This window comes from Triturus cristatus, chromosome 7, assembly GCF_964204655.1.
Source record: "Triturus cristatus chromosome 7, aTriCri1.1, whole genome shotgun sequence".
Taxonomy (NCBI): Eukaryota; Metazoa; Chordata; class Amphibia; order Caudata; family Salamandridae; genus Triturus; species Triturus cristatus.
In genome coordinates this window covers 1,133,452,695-1,133,471,329 of record NC_140590.1, presented here as the reverse complement: position 1 = coordinate 1,133,471,329, position 18,635 = coordinate 1,133,452,695, and the positions used below count along the sequence as shown (strand labels likewise).

Genomic DNA, 18,635 nt, shown 5'->3' with positions numbered 1-18,635 from the left:
TCCTAATGCTCTTTAATGGCATATTTTGTAGTGAGGACAGGGTTTTGCCTGCACACATTGCTATGTTAGCATAAGCATTTTAGAAGTTAAACGCCATCTGGCCACTTTGCCGCTTTTTGCACACGACACTACACGCAACTGTTATTATCAGTAAAACTGCTTGCTTGCTTTTTCTTCACATGAGAACGGTCTGTTTTTCACATCCCTAGACTTACACCGCGACCTCAGTCTGAACACTGTGTGCAGAAGTCGTCAAGGTCAAATAACAATGTATGCTGTTGAATTCAGGTTGATCGGCCCATGCTCTAGACACAACAAGTACACAGCTGCAAATATCTGAAACTCGGGTGCCTTTAATATTGCATTGCATGCATGATACTGGCACTTGGAGAAAACCTTTCCAGACACAGAGAGCGTTGCTGATCCTGTGATGTGATTCACCTAAGCTGATCTTGGAGGTATGGGGTTCCCCATTCAAACCTAGAGACCTTCTATTATTATAAAACTAGCTTATAACCCAGGGAGGGTGGTATACAAGGTGCTATAGAACCTGTTTCCACTATCATTATAATATGATTTCTCCCTTTGTGTTTTATGGAATTGTAACAATGCTGATGGTTTTATTTCTAATCGTTGGTTTGCTTATGTTAGCCAAAATACTGCACGTAGTTAAAAATAAACATTTTAAACTTTTCCGTGTCTCTGATTACTCACGTTGTGGACTGATATGAGAATAAAAATGAAAAGGTGTTCTTGATTCCCATCTTTCCTGAAAGTAACCTAAGTCGCTTGTTCTGGGTTGTCTAATCATTGGTAGCTTCGCTGTAGTACGGAGAACGAATGAGACACTGATGCTAGTCGGATAGGGGTTCTGGGTACTAAGGTGAGTTTTTTTGGGACACCACAATTCACTGAGGTCCTGGTTTCCTGTGCATAGTTCTGTGCATGAGCAGAATCCCCGCAACAATTTACTACATCATACACTGTAGGTATCACTCGCCTCCTCAAGTATCATTATTTGATGACCTACTTATTAAATTAACCTACTGCTCTTCTTCCTCCACTCTCACGGTAGACAAACTTAATCCAAACATTGATTTCCTACCGCTTCTCAATGTCTATATAAAACAGGAGGCGAGGTGAGTAGCATACACAAATGCACCTGACCATGCTCCCCACCTAAAAATCACTGGCAATCAACTTCACTTTTGTATTTGCTTGCCAGTTGCCCCTCATTCGTTCCAAGACTGCTAGAATGTATCGACCAGTATGGATAAAAGATTTTGCTGACTAGGTCACTGAATTCATCACCTCAATGAGGGTGGCCATCTTACTGGGAGCCTCCTTGGAATCTCAGGCAAATAATTAATGAAAGATGAATTCTTCCACCAGCTTAAAATCCTTAGATATCGCTTAGATCATCTCATCCTTCTAGAAGCCATAATTGCCACCTAGATACTATTGTCTGCCTCCACACCATTCCAGTCTCATTGAAAGGACTACATAGCCATACCAAAACCAAGCTATCATAGCCCACACCTAAAATATCTAATGAGAACGGAAAGCAAAACAGAAAAAATTTCCCCTTTTTATCTCTTGTCTGCAGACTGGAATTAGAGTTACTCTGCAGGTGAAAGATGATAAAAAACACAATGCCAAAACAGTTGTTTTTAGGAGGACTGTCAGGTGCCTGGCAATGTATTTCCTTTTCACTTAGGACTATCGCAGTGCTGATAGAAGCAATTTCCTCAACACAAGGGCTCCGTGAGGCGTGTGTCAGTAAAGATATTGTGTTGCATGAACCCCTAACAATTCTGGACGGCAAAGATATACTTTGCTCCTTGCGGTGCAGAATGCACATATGCATCGCTCATCTTTTTTAATATGTGGCAAGTTGATGAGATGGCTTTGACTTTCAAAGCAGCTGATGAACAGAGAAAGAGATGTGTATTCTGACATTTGTGTGTATTGTGTGTATAGAGCAGTTGGTAGATCCTTCTACTACATCACAGACAAGACCTGGAACGAACTTCCCCTTCACATCCAACAAAGCCCGACACTGCAGTAGTTCAGAAAGGACCACAAGTCATGGCTCTTCGAATGACCCCAACAGAGCTGCTCACACCCCCTCCCAGAGCACATCGAGACCCTCACAGTTAAGTAGTGCGCTCCACAAACCTTGATTGATGGATTGTTACCGTGGTTATGCCTTTGGTAGCCAGCTACAAAGGTGCACAGCTACTTCCCCTTTTCCCAGTCAGCTTAACATGACTGTGTCAAAGGCAAGCACCTCTACGTAGGCAGGCGAGGAGTAGCCCTCAGTCTCAGTGACTGCTCCTGGCCCGGTTTATGGCCTCAGACCTCAGTTCCTTACAGCTGCACCTATACTGGCCTTGTTGTCAAAGAGCTCCACCAGCTGTGGGGCATAAAGAGCAGAGGGTACATTAGCTAGTGTTACAGGGTGCAACAATGTACCAGGTACCCCATTTTTTTAAACCTGTGCTTTCATTCAACGAAACGTATTCTGAGAGTTTTGGTCCAGGTTCACTTCCATTGAAATACTTAAAATAACACACCTGAAACCAATTATTCACACAGTTAAAGCCCAGGAGAGCACTTGGGATCCCAGGTAACTTGGCGTGATCTTTTAAACACAGTGTTCCCTTGTGCAGGACTAGGAAGAAATAATCAGAGAACATGCCAAGACCAAAGTTCCTTGTCTTGCAATCTCCAGAAACATGTCTTACCTCCCCTATTATCCAGTGTGAGCATCTTGATTCATTATTTGCTTTTATTGAGCACAGCCTCTAGCCGCCAATAACCTGCAATAATGTCTCCACTCCTATGGGAACCCACAGCAACTATTAGCCACTTTCCAATGTGCCATATTTTTTTATCCAATTCTGGAAAGGATAGCAATAAATCACCTACAAGATTATACCAAACATAAATAGCCACTCTATGATTTCTAATTAGGTTTCAGCCCAATCATGGGAAGGAATCAGCTCTGTATAACAGAGAGAAGCTCTTATTGGAGCAGGCCCCTGTACCATCTCCCACTCACTCGCTGTCCAAGCGCTGCTCACTTGCCCTCTGTTTTCATTATTATTCCTTGCCTTTTTTGTTAAACTTCGTGCCTATTATTATTCTCTGCCTTTTGTCACTTTAAACTCTGTGCCTGTTATTCTTTGCCTTTTGTCAATTGTAATTAGTGCCTGTTGTCTTTGTGACCTGTGCTGTTGTTTTTGTTTTTGCCTGTTACTTTTGATATGTTTGTGCCTAGTGGTGCCCCCCACTCGCCCTCCCGCTTTCCCGCTGCTCCTGCCTCACAGCACCCCCCCCCCCCCCACACACACACAATGGTAGGGTGTAACAGTACCGTAGGTAGCAAAGTGAATGGCTACCGCCTCCAGTTCACATTTGAGACATCCCCACACTTCCTCATCACATTCTACATCTCCTCATCTAGTTTTCAGCAGAGCCGCCTCCAAGCCAGAAATGCTGTCCTATGTTTGAGATGCCATTAATGTGCCATCAAAGTGTTCCCTGTAAAGTGCCCTGCTGCTCTTTAGAGCTCGGTCCGCAGTATGTGACGTACCTAACATAAAAGGAAAAGAGCCTTCGTGTTAAACATACATATTTGCATGGCAAGTGCATTAACCCTCCAAGCTATTTTACAAGCGCTAGAGCCTGTGAATGGCAGGTTACACCCGATCAGTGTATAGGACACTGAACAGCATGAGGTGGTAACCAGCGGGTAACAGTTTTTGTCACATGGCATCAACACATTACCTACTTCTGCTTTTCTCGAGCTCTTTTACGCAACACGCGTACACCTCAGGCCTTGTATAGATTTGAAGTACTTCAAGAAAGTTATGGGATTTCATAATACCCGCCTCCCCCCTCCTACCTGTGCCCCTAAGGCCCTCAACCCGCTATTCTCTAAATAAACTTGGTAATCCCTTACAGACCTGGGCATCCCCAAGTGACTACTGTAAAATTCCAGATCCCCAATCTCATTGACACAAAGCTAAACCCACAGAACAGCCGCCAGGGGGCGCACAAACCTCGAGGATGTCCGCCGTGTACGGGGTGTCGTGGAAGATCGGAGGATTGTCATTGCAGTTCTCCACAACGATGTTAACAGGTATCGGAAACTGAGAAGGCTAAAACAAAGAAATAAGCATTAAACAAGCTGCAGAGGTACTTAAGAGAGAAAAGCAAAGCTCCACAGCTCATTGGTTGATGAGCTTCTTGCGTGACCACCAATAGGGCGAGCGTAACTAATGGATTAAAGTAAGCGCACCATGCGTTTTACGCGATATATGCATATTACTACTGTGCTTTGAGTTTCCTTTGTCAGGCATGAGTAGTTCTTCCAGGCAGGGAGGGACAGACCAAACATTAATTAAATCCAGAGAACGCCAGACAGCCTGGAAAGCATGACAGTCTTTGGGGGCTGAATTCGATCGTTTTAAAAATAATTTTAGTCTTTAATATTGTCGCAAAACAACTGTGATGTTCAGAACATCTTGGGAAATAATCTCGCAGGTAAGAATATTATTTTTTTGAATGTAATTAATATATTAGATTATCTAAAATATCTGAATTTAATATAGCTGTATAAAATATAGTTTGGGCGTTTAACTGTTCTTTTAGTTTAAGTGTTACAATTTTATGTAATTTTAATTGTGTTTCTGTTACTTAGGACTGGGAATAGTAAATGTGATTTTTCTAAAGTCCTGAACTTTTTGTACATCTGGTCAGCTTGGATTGGGAAGAGTAAGCACTATTCCTCTAAAGTTCAACATTTTTCCTACTATTATTCAGTTTGGAGTCGGAATAGTAAATGTGATTACCGCCAAAGTCCAACAATTTCCCTACTGTTTTTCGGGTTGTAGTAAGAATAGTTAGTCTGACCCCTCGAATGCCCAGCTCTTTTCTTACTGTTGCTCAGGTTGGAGTCAGAATATTAAATATGACCCCGATTATTATTATGTTCATTGGTTTTCATTTATTTTTGGGTTTTTTATACATTTTTGATATAATTTTGAAGAACATCTTTTGCATTTTACATTTTTATTTTACATATTTGATTTTTTATGTGTATTTTCTATGTCTCTTAGGTGGGATTGTAAATGTTTTCCCCTTTTATCCAAGTTGCACATATTATTAAATAGTTGCTGGATTTTTATTTAAATTAGCATTTGTAAAAAAAAATGTACTTTTCATTTGAATTATGTTCATTGTTTTTTATTTATTTTTGTATTTTAGACATTTTTTTAAATAAAATTGTAAACAATATATTTCTTTTTATTTTATATTTTTATTCTACATATTTAATTTTGTTGGTTTTATTGTTTGGCAAATGTCAGTCTTTGTAGTGTATTGTTTATTTTTTAGTTTAATGGTTTCATAATTATAATATATAATTAATTTTATAATATATATATATATACATATATATATGTATATGTGTATATCTATATAGAGATAGATATAGATGTATACATATATTTTTTTTACTGTGCATTTTTGATAGAAATATTCTTTTATTAAATATGTTTTTTATTCATTTATTAATTTTGGTATATTTTTTTGGTTGTAATTTCTTTTAGTCACACATCTTTAGTATTATTTTAAGTTTTTTACATAAAATGTTTATATTTTCTTTATTATACATATTTTTAAATATAATCGTTTTTAAAAGTTCATACAGGTCATTAGAATGTTAAATATTTTTTTAATTTTATCTATGTAATGACAATATTTTATCTACTATGTGTGTTAGTCGATATTGTTTGTACTTTACATTGTTAGTATGTACATTTGATATTTTTTTCCTTAAAAATTCCCAGCACAATATTTTTGCGTTGCAATATTTTTTACCTCAATATTGTGTCATAAAAGTAGGGCTGCTTCCCTATTTGTTTCACATTTCTCGTTATATGCATTTATAAAGGTCAACATGTTTCGGAAGTAGAGTATTGCATGATACCTTTGTGATGAAGATCACCCGTTCTATTTACATAAACAAATGTTGGCCTCTCATAGGCACCTTTTCACAGCCCATGTTCACAGTGTGTGTGACTGCTTGATGGAAACACTATTCAGAATGCAGAAGCACATCCAGCCAGCCGCGACCCGTGCAGATAAGAGGGTGGGGCCCGGTAGGCGGGAAGGGGGGGGGGGGGGGGGGGGGGATTTCAACTGATGATGACGAGGGTAAATTGAATACAAAATAAATATTCCCCTAGTCATCGTCCGTCGAAATCCCTCCCACCGGGCCCCACTGCTGTTACCTGCACAGGCCGCGCTGCATCCAGCCTCGGCTTCTCGAAGCTTCTGAGTCTACCCCTACTTCCCGTCCTAGTGAGGTATGGCTTGACAGTGCAGCTGCCTGCAAGATATATTGTTACCAATTGTTTAAAATATATATAACGTGGGCTTGGCACTACCCAAGGAGCATTACTCTCGGGTAATGGCTGATTGATGGGTCATTCTGCCTGCTAGTGAGTGTTTATATTGCCATCCACGAGGGACTATCTCAAAAGTGCACTAAATTATCACACAATAAATTCCTTACCACATAGATGCATGTATAAAGAGAACTTGCAGGTTTGCAGTTTTCCCAGCTGCTGGCTTTCTAAAAATGTTTTTAAATGTTTTACTCAGGACTCGAAATGCAAGCTAGACCTATTGGCTTTACTAATGCCTTCTTTTATTTAGCATTTTGGTACTTACAGGCATGCATTCACAATAGGAAAAACCCAACAACTACTACTGATGCCTGACTCTGGAGTACTCAAGAGCTTATAAGAGTCACAAACCACATTTAAAAATATAAAATGTCTTTTGCTGTACTTTATGAACTTTAAGAATCCTTTCGCAACTCCAGTAGTAAGCCAAACAGGTCTTTTTGCTGTAGAAGCAGACTGCACTCTCCTTGGTAAATGTTTTTTACTTGGCCCTGGTGATAGAGCCGGATCTAATATTCATATTTTGCTGCACCTGGTCAGTGGTTACTTTCACATGTACATTTCCGAGCAATGGGCATTCATTCCAGCAGGAGAACTGCGTAACCAATTAGGTTCAGGCCTCCACCTGACTTAATCACCATACTGACTGCACACCTCCACAAGTGTAATCGGATTCCTGTCTGAGATGGATACATTACGAGACCTATATGTACCACTGAAAGGTGCTTTAATGCCTTACTAATGACATATTATGCAGTAAATAGGTACTAATCAACAATAACTCCTGCCATCTGAACACTGTCTGGGCTCTGGAATGTGTGCTGACATCTCGGCGATCCAGTGGCAGCATCTGGAGCCCTGGGGTGCCACCGAGGCATGCAATTCTGCACAAAACACCCCACACAAGCGATTTGTACTTACACGTTTTGTGGGGAATTCTCTCTTGAAATAATATGATCTAATCCTTGATTCAGAATTACCAACTAACATAAAATCCCAATCCCAAAAAACTGAATCAGTTCTCACAATCAACAATCACCACTGAGACCTAAATACATCCACCTACCCGGTATAATGCCCCATACTTGGTGGGACATTTTTCTCCCAAAAGTATTTACGCCGAAACGCGTCTGTTGGTGCGGAAGGCTCGCACATTAAACAAACGTTTGATTTATCAACCCAAGAGGGCGTCCGTTTTTTGGCTTGTATCTCGCGAGAGTGGAGTAATATATGCGGCTCACCACTGCATGGACGGCACCCGGGACAAGTGGTGCGGCGGCGGTGACTGAAGTTGTTTGGAGATATATATATATTTATATTCACTGAAAAAACCATAGGTTTCACACATGTTATAGTTAGGAATTAGCATTTAAAAAACCTTGCAAATTCACTGAAAAAACCATAGGTTTCACACATGTTATAGTTAGCTGGACATTTTACTGATAAAAAACCAATGAAATTCCCCCGTTATAGTTACTGTAGGCAACTATAACTCACGCGACCGTAATCCTCTGCTGATGCTAATACTGTATTTAGACACTTATTTGCCCATGTCTTCTTCCATTAAATTTTAGCTATACATATATTACAAATATTTTTTTTTCATAAAGACACATATGTCATCAGCAGAGGATTACGGTCGCGTGAGTTATAGTTGCCTACAGTAACTATAACGGGGTAATTTCATTGGTTTTTTTATCAGTAAAATGTCCAGCTAACTATAACATGTGTGAAACCTATGGTTTTTTCAGTGAATTTGCATGGTTTTTTAAATGCTAATTCCTAACTATAACATGTGTGAAACCTATGGTTTTTTCAGTGAATTTGTACGTTTTTTTAAATGCTAAGTTACTTTACGCCATTCGTGGCGTGCGCGCCCACTTAACGCAGTTCGTTCCGTGCGCGCACGGTGCGCTTCGCGCACCGCGCGCCCACTTTACGCAGTTAGTGCCGTGCACGCACGGTGGGCACGCGGTGCTCTACGCGCACCGCGTGCCCACGTTACGCTAGATGGGCCATGTACGCACGATGCGCTTCGCGCACCGTGCGCACATGGAGGACATATGATGCACTTCGTTTTGAAAGGTAATATTTTAATTTTTCGTAGATTTTATAAGCCATGCACAAATGGTGCCCTTCGGGCACCATTTGCACACGGGGTGGAGAGAGTGTGGATATTTTTTTTTTATTATTATTTTTTTTTTCCATATTTTAGTTTATCTTATCTGCAATAAGCCATGCACAATTGGTGCCCTTCAGGCACCAATTGAACACAGGGTGGAGATAGTGTGGATAGTTTTTTTTTTTTTGATATTTTTTTACCGTACGCGTACGGTAAGCGTAATCGGCGAAATTACCGAAAAAATAAAAATGCAGTTTTTGGCCTTGGGGGATCTTTGGGGACTCCCTCAACATGGCTATGTGTGTGGGAGTTGTCTAAACAGCCCCTTTACATGTTTTTGGGCTTTATATTTTAAAAATCACTCTCAGTGCGAGAGAGAAAATGGCGGCCGCCGCTTCCTGGTTTCGGCCGATTCTAATGTTTACTAAGATCTAAGAGCCAATCAGAATCGCGCTCGCGCACGCCACCGTACGCGTACGGTAAGCGTACCGTAAGCGCACCGTAAGCTGGCTCAGATATATATATTGATTTAAAGGCTATTTTCTCAGAATCTACTGAACAGATTTACACCAAACCTACAAAAGGCACTTCCTTGACCTGAGGACTACCTCTCTGCCAAATTTCTAGTAATTCTGTTCAGCCGTTCGGGCTGTAGCCCTGTCTAAAGGTCCTATGGAAAAATGCATGGGAAAAACGCGTTTTGGGACCCCCCTTTTATCTCAGCCCCCGCTTGACGAATCCCCCCGAGACTTTCAGGGTAGGAGCGGAGCGGAGCGCCCCACCAATTTTGAAAAATTCGCGAGGATTCGTCGACCGGCGCCAAAGTTATTCAAAATAGAATGTTGCGGATTTCCTATGGAAACGTGGTCCTAACTATAACTACCTACTGGCGACCGCCAGTAGGTAATATATATATATATATTTTTATATAATGTGTTATGTCATGGATCAGATGTCATACTTGGGAGGTGGAGTAGGTAGTCATACTTTGGGAGAGTAATATCTCCGCTTGGAGAGAGAGAGAGAGAGAGAGTGTTTGCGTGCGTATGTATGTATATCTATATTCACTGAAAAAACCATAGGTTTCACACATGTTATAGTTAGCGGAAATTTTACTGATAAAAAACCAATGAAATTGCCCCGTTATAGTTAGTGCTGGCAACTATAACTCACGCGACCGCAATCCTCTGCTGATGCTAATACTGTATTTAGACACTTATTTGCCCATGTCTTCTTCCATACATTTTTAGCTATACATATATTACAAATATTTTTTTTTCATAAAGACACATATGTCATCAGCAGAAGATTGCGGTCGCGTGAGTTATAGTTGCCAGCACTAACTATAACGGGGCAATTTCATTGGTTTTTTATCAGTAAAATTTCCGCTAACTATAACATGTGTGAAACCTATGGTTTTTTCAGTGAATTTGCAAGGTTTTTTAAATGCTAATTCCTAACTATAACGTGTGTGAAACCTATGGTTTTTTCAGTGAATTTGTACGGTTTTTTAAATGCTAAGTTACTTTACGCCATTCGTGGCGTGCGCGCCCACTTAACGCAGTTCGTTCCGTGCGCGCACGGTGCGCTTCGCGCACCGCGCACCCACTTTACGCAGTTAGTGCCGTGCCCACGTTACGCTAGATGGGCCATGTACGCACGATGCGCTTCGCGCACCGTGCGCACATGGAGGACATATTATGCGCTTCCTTGTGATCGGTAATCTGTTGATTTTTTGGGGGGAATTTCTGTGCTCTAATAAGCCATGCACAAATGGTGGACGTCGGCCACCATTTGCACACGGGGTGGAGAAAGTGTGGATTTTTTTTTTTTATAATTTTTGACCGTACGCGTACGGTAAGCGTACGGTAAGCGTAATCGGCGAAATTGCCGAAAAAAAAATAATACCGTTTTTGCTCGTGGGGGATGTTTGGGGACTCCCTCAACATGACTATGTGGGAGGGAGTTGTCAAAACAGCCCCGTAACATGTTTTTGGGCATCATGTTTGATAAATAACACTCAGTGCGAGAGACAAAATGGCGGACGCCGCTTCCTGGTTTCGGCCGATTCGAATGTTTACTAAGATCTAAGAGCCAATCAGAATCGCGCTCGCGCACGCCACCGTACGCTTACGGTAAGCGTACGGTAAGCGTACCGTAAGCGGGCTCAGATATATATATTGATTTAAAGGCTATTTTCTCAGAATCTACTGAACAGATTTACACCAAACCTACAAAAGGCACTTCCTTGACCTAGGGACTACCTCTCTGCCAAATTTCTAGTAATTCTGTTCAGCCGTTTGGGCTGTAGCTCGTTCTAAAGGTCCTATGGAAAAATGCATGGGAAAAACGCGTTTTGGGACCCCCCTTTTATCTCAGCCCCCGCTTGACGAATCCCCCCGAGACTTTCAGGGTAGGAGCGGAGCGTAGCGCCCCACCTATTTTGAGAAATTCGCGAGGATTCGTCGACCGGCGCCAAAGTTATTCAAAATAGAATGTTGCGGATTTCCTATGGAAAAGGGGTCCTAACTATAACTACCTACTGGCGACCGCCAGTAGGTAACATATATATGTGTGTATATATATATATGTGTGTATATATATATATTTATTTATATATAAGTGAAATCTCCAACTTCTGAAAGCTTCTATTTTCGCAGACTTTCAAGCAGGAAACGGACACCCATTCATTAGTGCTGCTTTTTATTTTAGTGCAAATGCCGCCATGATGCGTTTCGGGCTCGACAGCCCTTGATCACATAAAAATATACATAGATACATATGCACACACACACACACACACACAAGTTCTCTCGCTCTTTCTCTTTCTCTCTCTCTCTCGCTCTCCAAGCGGAGATATTACTCTCTCAAGGTATAACTTCATCCACCTCCCAAATATGACATCTGATCACTGATATAACACATTTCATTTAGATATTACACCAACAGTTGCATACATGACAGCCCTATTTCAACTATGGCACCCATTATGGTTAATATCACCTCCCATTCCCACAATTAACACTTTAATCCCCTGTTAATAAAACAAATTGAACTCAATTCTATTACCTTATAGGTGGCATAACATGCCCCTGGTTGTAGCGCGTGCAAGGTTCGGGCCCAGGTAACATTCTATTTCAATTTCTTCTACTTACCACTATGCCATTTTCCCGAACATAAACATCAACCGTAAACTGATTTTTCTGTAAAAATGAAGACATCAGATCATCACTGTTAGTAAACCATGCCTTGACTATGCCTTGACCAATCCGTAATACATTTTTCTGTTTAAAAACCTTTTTTGATCATTGGTTGCTCTTCCATTCTAGTGGCACAGACAATGATGCCCCCAGGCCCTGTGATTCCTGAACCCAAATGTTGTGTGAATTGATCACAGTGCGAGATGGCCATGGCTGACCTTGGCAGTTTACATTGTTAGCGGGCGGTTTCTTGAAGAGCCATGGACCTTTTAATCAATGACCAAAACCCCCTTCTCTGCACTTCTAGGTGCTGGCGTGTTGCTGACTGGGCCCTTGGAGAAGGGGATTGTAGTGTGGGAGTGGAACCCCACAACCTAAGTTTTAGAAACTCCAAAATTCAAAAATCACTTAAAATTTACCTCAGAGAGTTTCATTCCTTGTTGATCTTGCACTAAAAGGTACCCTCCACGACATCATGTCAAACATTAGTTTAGCTGAATAGCAAATAAGTAACTGGGACTACTCAATAACTGAGTTCTAGATCAGGGAAGGGTCTAAGGGGAGATTTACAAATATTTTGCGCTGGTTAGCCTCACAAAGGTGATGCTAACCAGCGCTAAATGTTTTTTTTGCTATTTACGTCCCACTGCAAAACTCTCAAAGTAGAACAAAGCACTGCTTTGCTTTACTTAGCGTTGAGGAGGCATTACATGGGTGGAACATGGGCGTTTCCATGCAACCCCCCATGTCTTTTGACGCAAAACCATATTTACAAAGATTTGTAGACATTGTTTTGCGCCAAAAGATAATGCCCCTTCTAAGGAGGCGCTAACAGGATAAATGCTTTCATTTCTCTGTGCTTTTCTGACTTTGCATGCGTGCTGCATTGTGCAGCATGCATACAAAGTGGAAAAGCATTCCATTGTGTCTAGGCATAGTATTTTGTACAAGAAGGGTACCCTTCCTGTACAAAACCTATGCTAGACTCATGCACACACCCGAGCGCTATGGCACTAAGGTGTGTGCATGGGGCACGGCCGCCGAATGCAGCGCCAGTGCAAGGGAAAGGGGAGGAGAGAGCCATATCTCTGAAGATATGGTGCTCTTCTGCTCTCTCCCTGTCACGCAACGCAGCGCAGCCTCGCGCGCGGGGGGGTTGCACTGCGGTGCATGCCTTTCTTGTAAATCTCCTGAGGTGTTTTATTAAAAAAATCTCAAAATCAAGCAATACAGGGTAATTATCATGAAGGCTCTCACATTTTAAGGTACAGAGTAGTCCAGAATCAGAAAAATTCAAAGTCCCAAATGAGCAGCTAAGTAATAAAAAATTGAGCAACATCCTTAACAGAAAGGAAGGTCTTTGCAAAATCTATGTTTCGGAATTGCAAAGACATCGGACAGCATTTCTAATGGAAATGGAAAGTCACCTGAATCACCCCAAAAGAACAAGGATTTCTTATGCACAATTCTTGCATAACAAATGAGAAAAATATTCAAGTTTCACTGTGGCATGATTAAGAGTAGCACGTTTTCGATAGATCAGGGGATTACACGCCACAGTTGGGTTCCTAAACACTATCCCATGTTAAAAAACCATTGAGAATCTTCTGCGTTATTGCTAACCCTGAGGTGTTCTAACTAATTTGAAACAATTAAACAAATAAATTACATACCATTGAATAATGCTAGATCCAGCAATGGAACTACAGCAGAAAGGGCCTTGAGAAAAAGTTACACTGGGAACACGAAGAAGTTCATTCACAATAAATGCCAGCAGAGGAAAAAAGCATTACTTCACTTGTGTTTGCTTCTGCAGACCCTACGGAAATAGAAGATGCACAAAAAAACGGGATGGAAGGGGGAAGAGCAGGAGTGAGCAACAAACGCCATCTGTATTGGAGTTTTCAGCAAAAAATGTGGTTAACTAAAATGTGTTCATAAACACACTTTTGTACCATTCATCATTTGCGCATTCTATCTGTTGGAAATGGCCCTTTTTGCAGGGTTATCCCTAAACTTTTTGCTTCTTCCTCCTTTGTTTTTCCTGACTTGTGGTTGTTGGCTATAGAACTCTGGGCATTTTACCACTGCTGATCAGTGCTAAAGTGCATATGCTCGCTGTGTAAATTGTTATTTTGATTGGTTATCCATGATTGGCATATTTGTTTTACAAGTAGGTCCCTAGTAAAGTGCACTGAGTGTGCCAGGGCTGGTAATTCAAATGCTACTAGTGGGTTTGCAGCACTGATTGTGTCTCCCAAATAGGTAGCCCTGAAAAGAGGTCTCAGGCCTGCCACTGCAGTGCCCGTGAGTAGTTTGTTAACTGCCATGTTGACCTGGCCAGTGTACCCACCTGCCAGGCCTTACCCTTCCCTTTTCTTACACCTAGGACACCCCTGTGGTAGGCCCAAGGTAACCCCCTGGGCAGAGTACAGTGTATGTAAGAGGTAGGACATGTACTAGTGTGTGTAACATGTCCTGGTAGTGAAATACTACCAATTTCGTGTTTCACTATTGAAAGGCTAACTTGCCCATAGGACAGCATGGGGAATGCTGTGTAACATATTTACCTGCATATCTTCCCATAGGAGTGAGATATAAAATTGGAGTCTGGTATCCCTGAACTCAGAATTTAATAACACATCTTTTAGTAAAGATGTTTTTCAAATACTGTGTTTGAAAATAGCACTTTTAGAAAGGGGCTATTTTCTTGTTCAACCTTTCTGTGTGTCTCTGCCTGTTTGTGGATTGACTGTCTGGTTTGAGAGTGACAGGGTCTAGGGTGGCCCCAGGAGCCTGGGTGAGTCAGCACTAGGTTGAATAGGTCAATCTGCATTTTGGAGTGGTGGAAGGAGTAGCACCGGGGCCTGAATAGGGCTGTGTCTGCCTTCCACAATGCTGGTTCCACCTCCTGCCGTGTGTCTGATGACCCTGGCTCACACTAACAAAGAAAGAAGTTGTGCACTGCCAGAGTGCACCCAGAACTGATTTGGACTGGGTCCAGGACCCCTCACACATAGAGAACAAAGACTTTTGTGGTATAAATATGAGAGCTGAAACCCCTGTAAGTTAGACTACTTCCTGATCAAGAGGAATCCCTGCCAACGAAGATCAGCTGAAGAGACTGAGAAGTACTGCCCAAGTGTGTCTAGGGCTGGCCTGAAGTTTGCTGTTTCTACTGAGGAGAGGACCAAGGGACTTTGCTGTGTGCTGTGTCCCCCTGCTTGAAGAAGGACTTTGCTGAGTGCTGTGTCCAACTGAAGAGAAGTCTCCAAGGGCCCGAGAAGAGCTGGCCTCCTGTTTCTGAAGTCCCAGGCACAAAAGGACTTTACCCCCAGCTACCCTGAACTTCCTTGCTGGGAGTTCCGGTCTGCCAGGAGGGCCTGTAACTGTGTGTGAGGCCTTTTTGCTGTTGGAAGCTGGAAGCGCGACGCAATGAGAAAGAAGCATGTGCCGCTGTCACATCATTGACGAAGGGTGTCGCCGCCACCGAGGGTGCAGTCGCATCACCGGAGAAGCGCGTCGCAGGGCCATCACATCGCTGATGAAGCGCGCTGCCGCAACACCGGAGAAGTGTGCCACCGTCACCGAGGGTGTTGTCGCATCACCGGAGAAGCGTGTCGCAGGGCCTGTCGCCGCTCAGAAAACCACTGAGTTCGCTGCATGGCCTTCTGGCATGCACGCAACGCCTCCACGTTGTCGCATCGCAACAATGATGTCATTTCGTCGCATCGCACCGGATCGTCGCAACGCATCAAGGCGTCATCTTGTCGCATCGGAACCGGAGTGCAGGAAGAATCGGCGCATCGTTTTCCCTGTGCCCCTTTTGTTTGTTTTGCGTTACACATCCCAGGTACTTTGAGACTAAGTGCCGCATTTATCATCTACAAGTTTATTTTTGCAACAACCCTTTTTTTAAAGACATTCTACTGAGTTTCTGTATGTTGGATTTTCGTCATTTTGGTCTTATTTAGTTTAGATAAAGATATTTTATTTTTCTAAACTGGTGTGGTGTCCCTTTGTGGTGTTTTCACTGTGTTACTGTGAGTGTTGGTACAAATACTTTACACATTGCCTTTGAGATAAGCCTGTCTGCTCGTGCCAAGCTACCAAGGGCGTGAGCTGGGGTTATCTAAAGAGTGTATCCCCCTTACCCTGACTAGAAGCAACAGTCCCTATTTGGTCAAAGGTACCTACCTCTGCCATCTAGAGACCCCAAGATCTAACAGTATCCATCATAAAAATCATTATTCATCAACATTATTTATTCACAAGCTTAGAAATGTAAGAAAATTCTATAACAGTTCCCCCTCTGATTATTTTAATAATCACTAAAACACATTAATACAACGTTATCAATCAATAACAGTTGACTTCATTCTCAGCTGCTTTCTGGAATTCTCCTTTGCCATTTTCATCTTGTTGTAGACATAATCCTCGATACATTCTATTTCAAACTCCTCCTTCTGAGATCTTTTACCTTTATTTCTACATATCCTTATTATACACTCAGAAAAGTTTATCATATCATATTATATCAAAAGGATTTATAAAGCGTGGCTTGTCACCCGCAAGGGTATCCAGGTGCTGAGGGCTGCGCTGCGGGCGGATCATTTGAACAGTCAGGTCTTGAGTCCCTTCTTGAACTCTGAGAGAGAGAGGGTGAGTTTCGGCGGTGAAGGAGGAGGCCATTCCAGGAGTGCAGTGAGGTAGGAGAAGGAGCGTCCTCCACTGTTGCTTCAGCAGATGTGGGGGATGTGAGCAAGGGAGGCGGAGCACAGGTGACTGGAGGGTTGATAGAAGTACATGCGTTGGTTTATGTATGCTGGTCAGTGATCGTAGGGGCCTTTGTAGGCGTGAATCAGCATCATGAATTGGCATCTCTTTGGATGAGGAGCTAGTAAACCTTCTTGAGGTGGGGGAGCTGTGGGTCCATTTGGGGAGGCAAAGGATGAGTCTGGCAGCTGTGTTCTGAGTGGTCTGCAGTCTCTTCAGGAGTGATTGGTGATTCCAATGTAAAGTGTGTTGCTATTGTCCTGCTGGCTGGTTACTAAGGCATGGATGGTTCACCTGGTCTTGATGGGGAACCATTTGAAGATTTTACGGAGCATGCGAAGAGTGAGGAAGCAGGCAGATGAGACTGCGTTGATCTGGCTATTCATGGTGAGTTTGCTGTCAAGGATGATGCCAAGGTTGAAGAAGTGGTCAGTCGGTGTGGGTGATGGTCTAAGTTCGGAGGGCCACCAGGAGTCGTTCCATGGGGAGGTGTCCCCAAAGACCAGCACCTAAGTTTTGCCAGTGTTGAGTTTCAGGCAGTTGTTTCTCATCCAGTCTGCGATGCTCATCATGCATATGTGGAAGTTGGCGCTTGTGGTGGTGGAGACTTCTGATAGCGAGAGGATGAGCTGGGTGTTGTCTGCCTCGGATATGATGCTCAGTCATGGGTTCTAACGATGTTGGCCAGAGGGGTCATGTAGGACTTAAAGAGCGTGGGGCTAAGGGATGAACCTCAAGGAATGCCACAGATGATGCTCTTGGATTCCAAGGTGAAAGGAGGTAGGCGGATACTCTGGGTTCTTCTGTAGAGGAAGGAGGCGATCTATTTGAGATCATCACCTTGAATTCCGATGTGATGAAGCCTCTTGATAAGGGTGTGGTGAGATACGGTGTTGAACGCTGGGGAGAGGTCGAGGAGGATCAGAGCTGCTGTCTCTCCCCAGTCGAGGAGGGCTCTGATGTCTGTGGCAGTGATCAAGACGTTTTGGTAACGAAGTTTGTGCGAAAATCAGAATGGGAGGTGTCCAGCAGGTTTTTTGTCTCCAGGTGTTCAGTGAGTTGTTGTTTGATGACTTTCTCGAGGTCTTTGGCAGGAAAAGGGAGCAGGGAGATGGGGCAGTAGTTCTTGAACTCGGTGGGGTCAGCGAATGGTTTCTTGAAAAGGGTTTTGTCCCCTGCAAGCTTCCATTCTTCAGGAAAGGTGGCTGTGGTGATGTCTGTGTTGAGGATGGAGGTGAGCTCACGGCTGATCTTCTTGCTTCTGATGTTAAAAATGTGGTGGGGACAGGGGTCTGTGTGTGATCCAGAGTGGATGAAGTTCATGATGACTGTGGTGTCTTCTATAGTTAGATGGTCCCAGGTGGTGAGAAGGAGGTCGGGGTTTGTATCTCTGAGAGAAATGAGGGTGCGAAGGTCAGTGGGCTGGGGTTCAAAGTCGGTGAGGGAAGGGGTAATGAGGTTTTTTGGTGACTGAGGGTTGGAGAATTCTCTGATGATGCTGAAGAGCTCTTTGTTGCAGTTGGATCTGGCTTCGATGCAGTTGGCAAGGGCACACTTTTTCTTTGTCTTGAAGGTGGCTCTGTCTGTGGGGGTCACTGCTGGGGTATCCTCTTCTTTCCAGTGAGTTGCACTTTGAGGTTTTCAGTTCTGTGGTGTACCAGCTGACTTGAGTGGTGGGTCTCTTGGGTTTAGATGGTTTGACAGGATTGACTCTGACGGCGGACTTGGTGATCCAGACAGATTAGCAAAAGAAATAAGACATTTGCGCACACCATTATGATTATCACAGGGGATAATAATAATTTTAAAGTATATTCTTAAAATTATCCAGCCATTCACTAGCTTTACCAAGCGTTTCCCTAGTTCACTAATCCAAGAAACTACATCTTCCTATAACCCAGGTTCTTGAACGGAATAACTAGCAGGCGATATGTTAGGTATGTTAGGACTATAGGAATCTATATTTCTACTATTATCAGGCACGTATGTACAACAGCTCTTACCTTTTAGTACCTTACAGGCTCCTCCTGCCTTCACCACGAGAATATCTAATGCCAA

General features: G+C 42.8%; 1 protein-coding gene across 1 annotated transcript in view; it reads right to left on the bottom strand.

Moving 5' to 3' along the window:
• The window catches only part of CDHR2 (cadherin related family member 2), a 284,644-nt gene that overhangs the window by 150,279 nt on the left and 115,730 nt on the right, over positions 1-18,635 (bottom strand). The window contains exons 5-6 of the mRNA XM_085618291.1: positions 11,757-11,804; positions 4,068-4,166 (exon numbers count right to left, since the gene is read on the bottom strand). Coding sequence (XP_085474417.1) covers positions 4,068-4,166; positions 11,757-11,804 — 147 coding nt within the window. The remainder of the gene's footprint in view (positions 1-4,067; positions 4,167-11,756; positions 11,805-18,635) is intronic.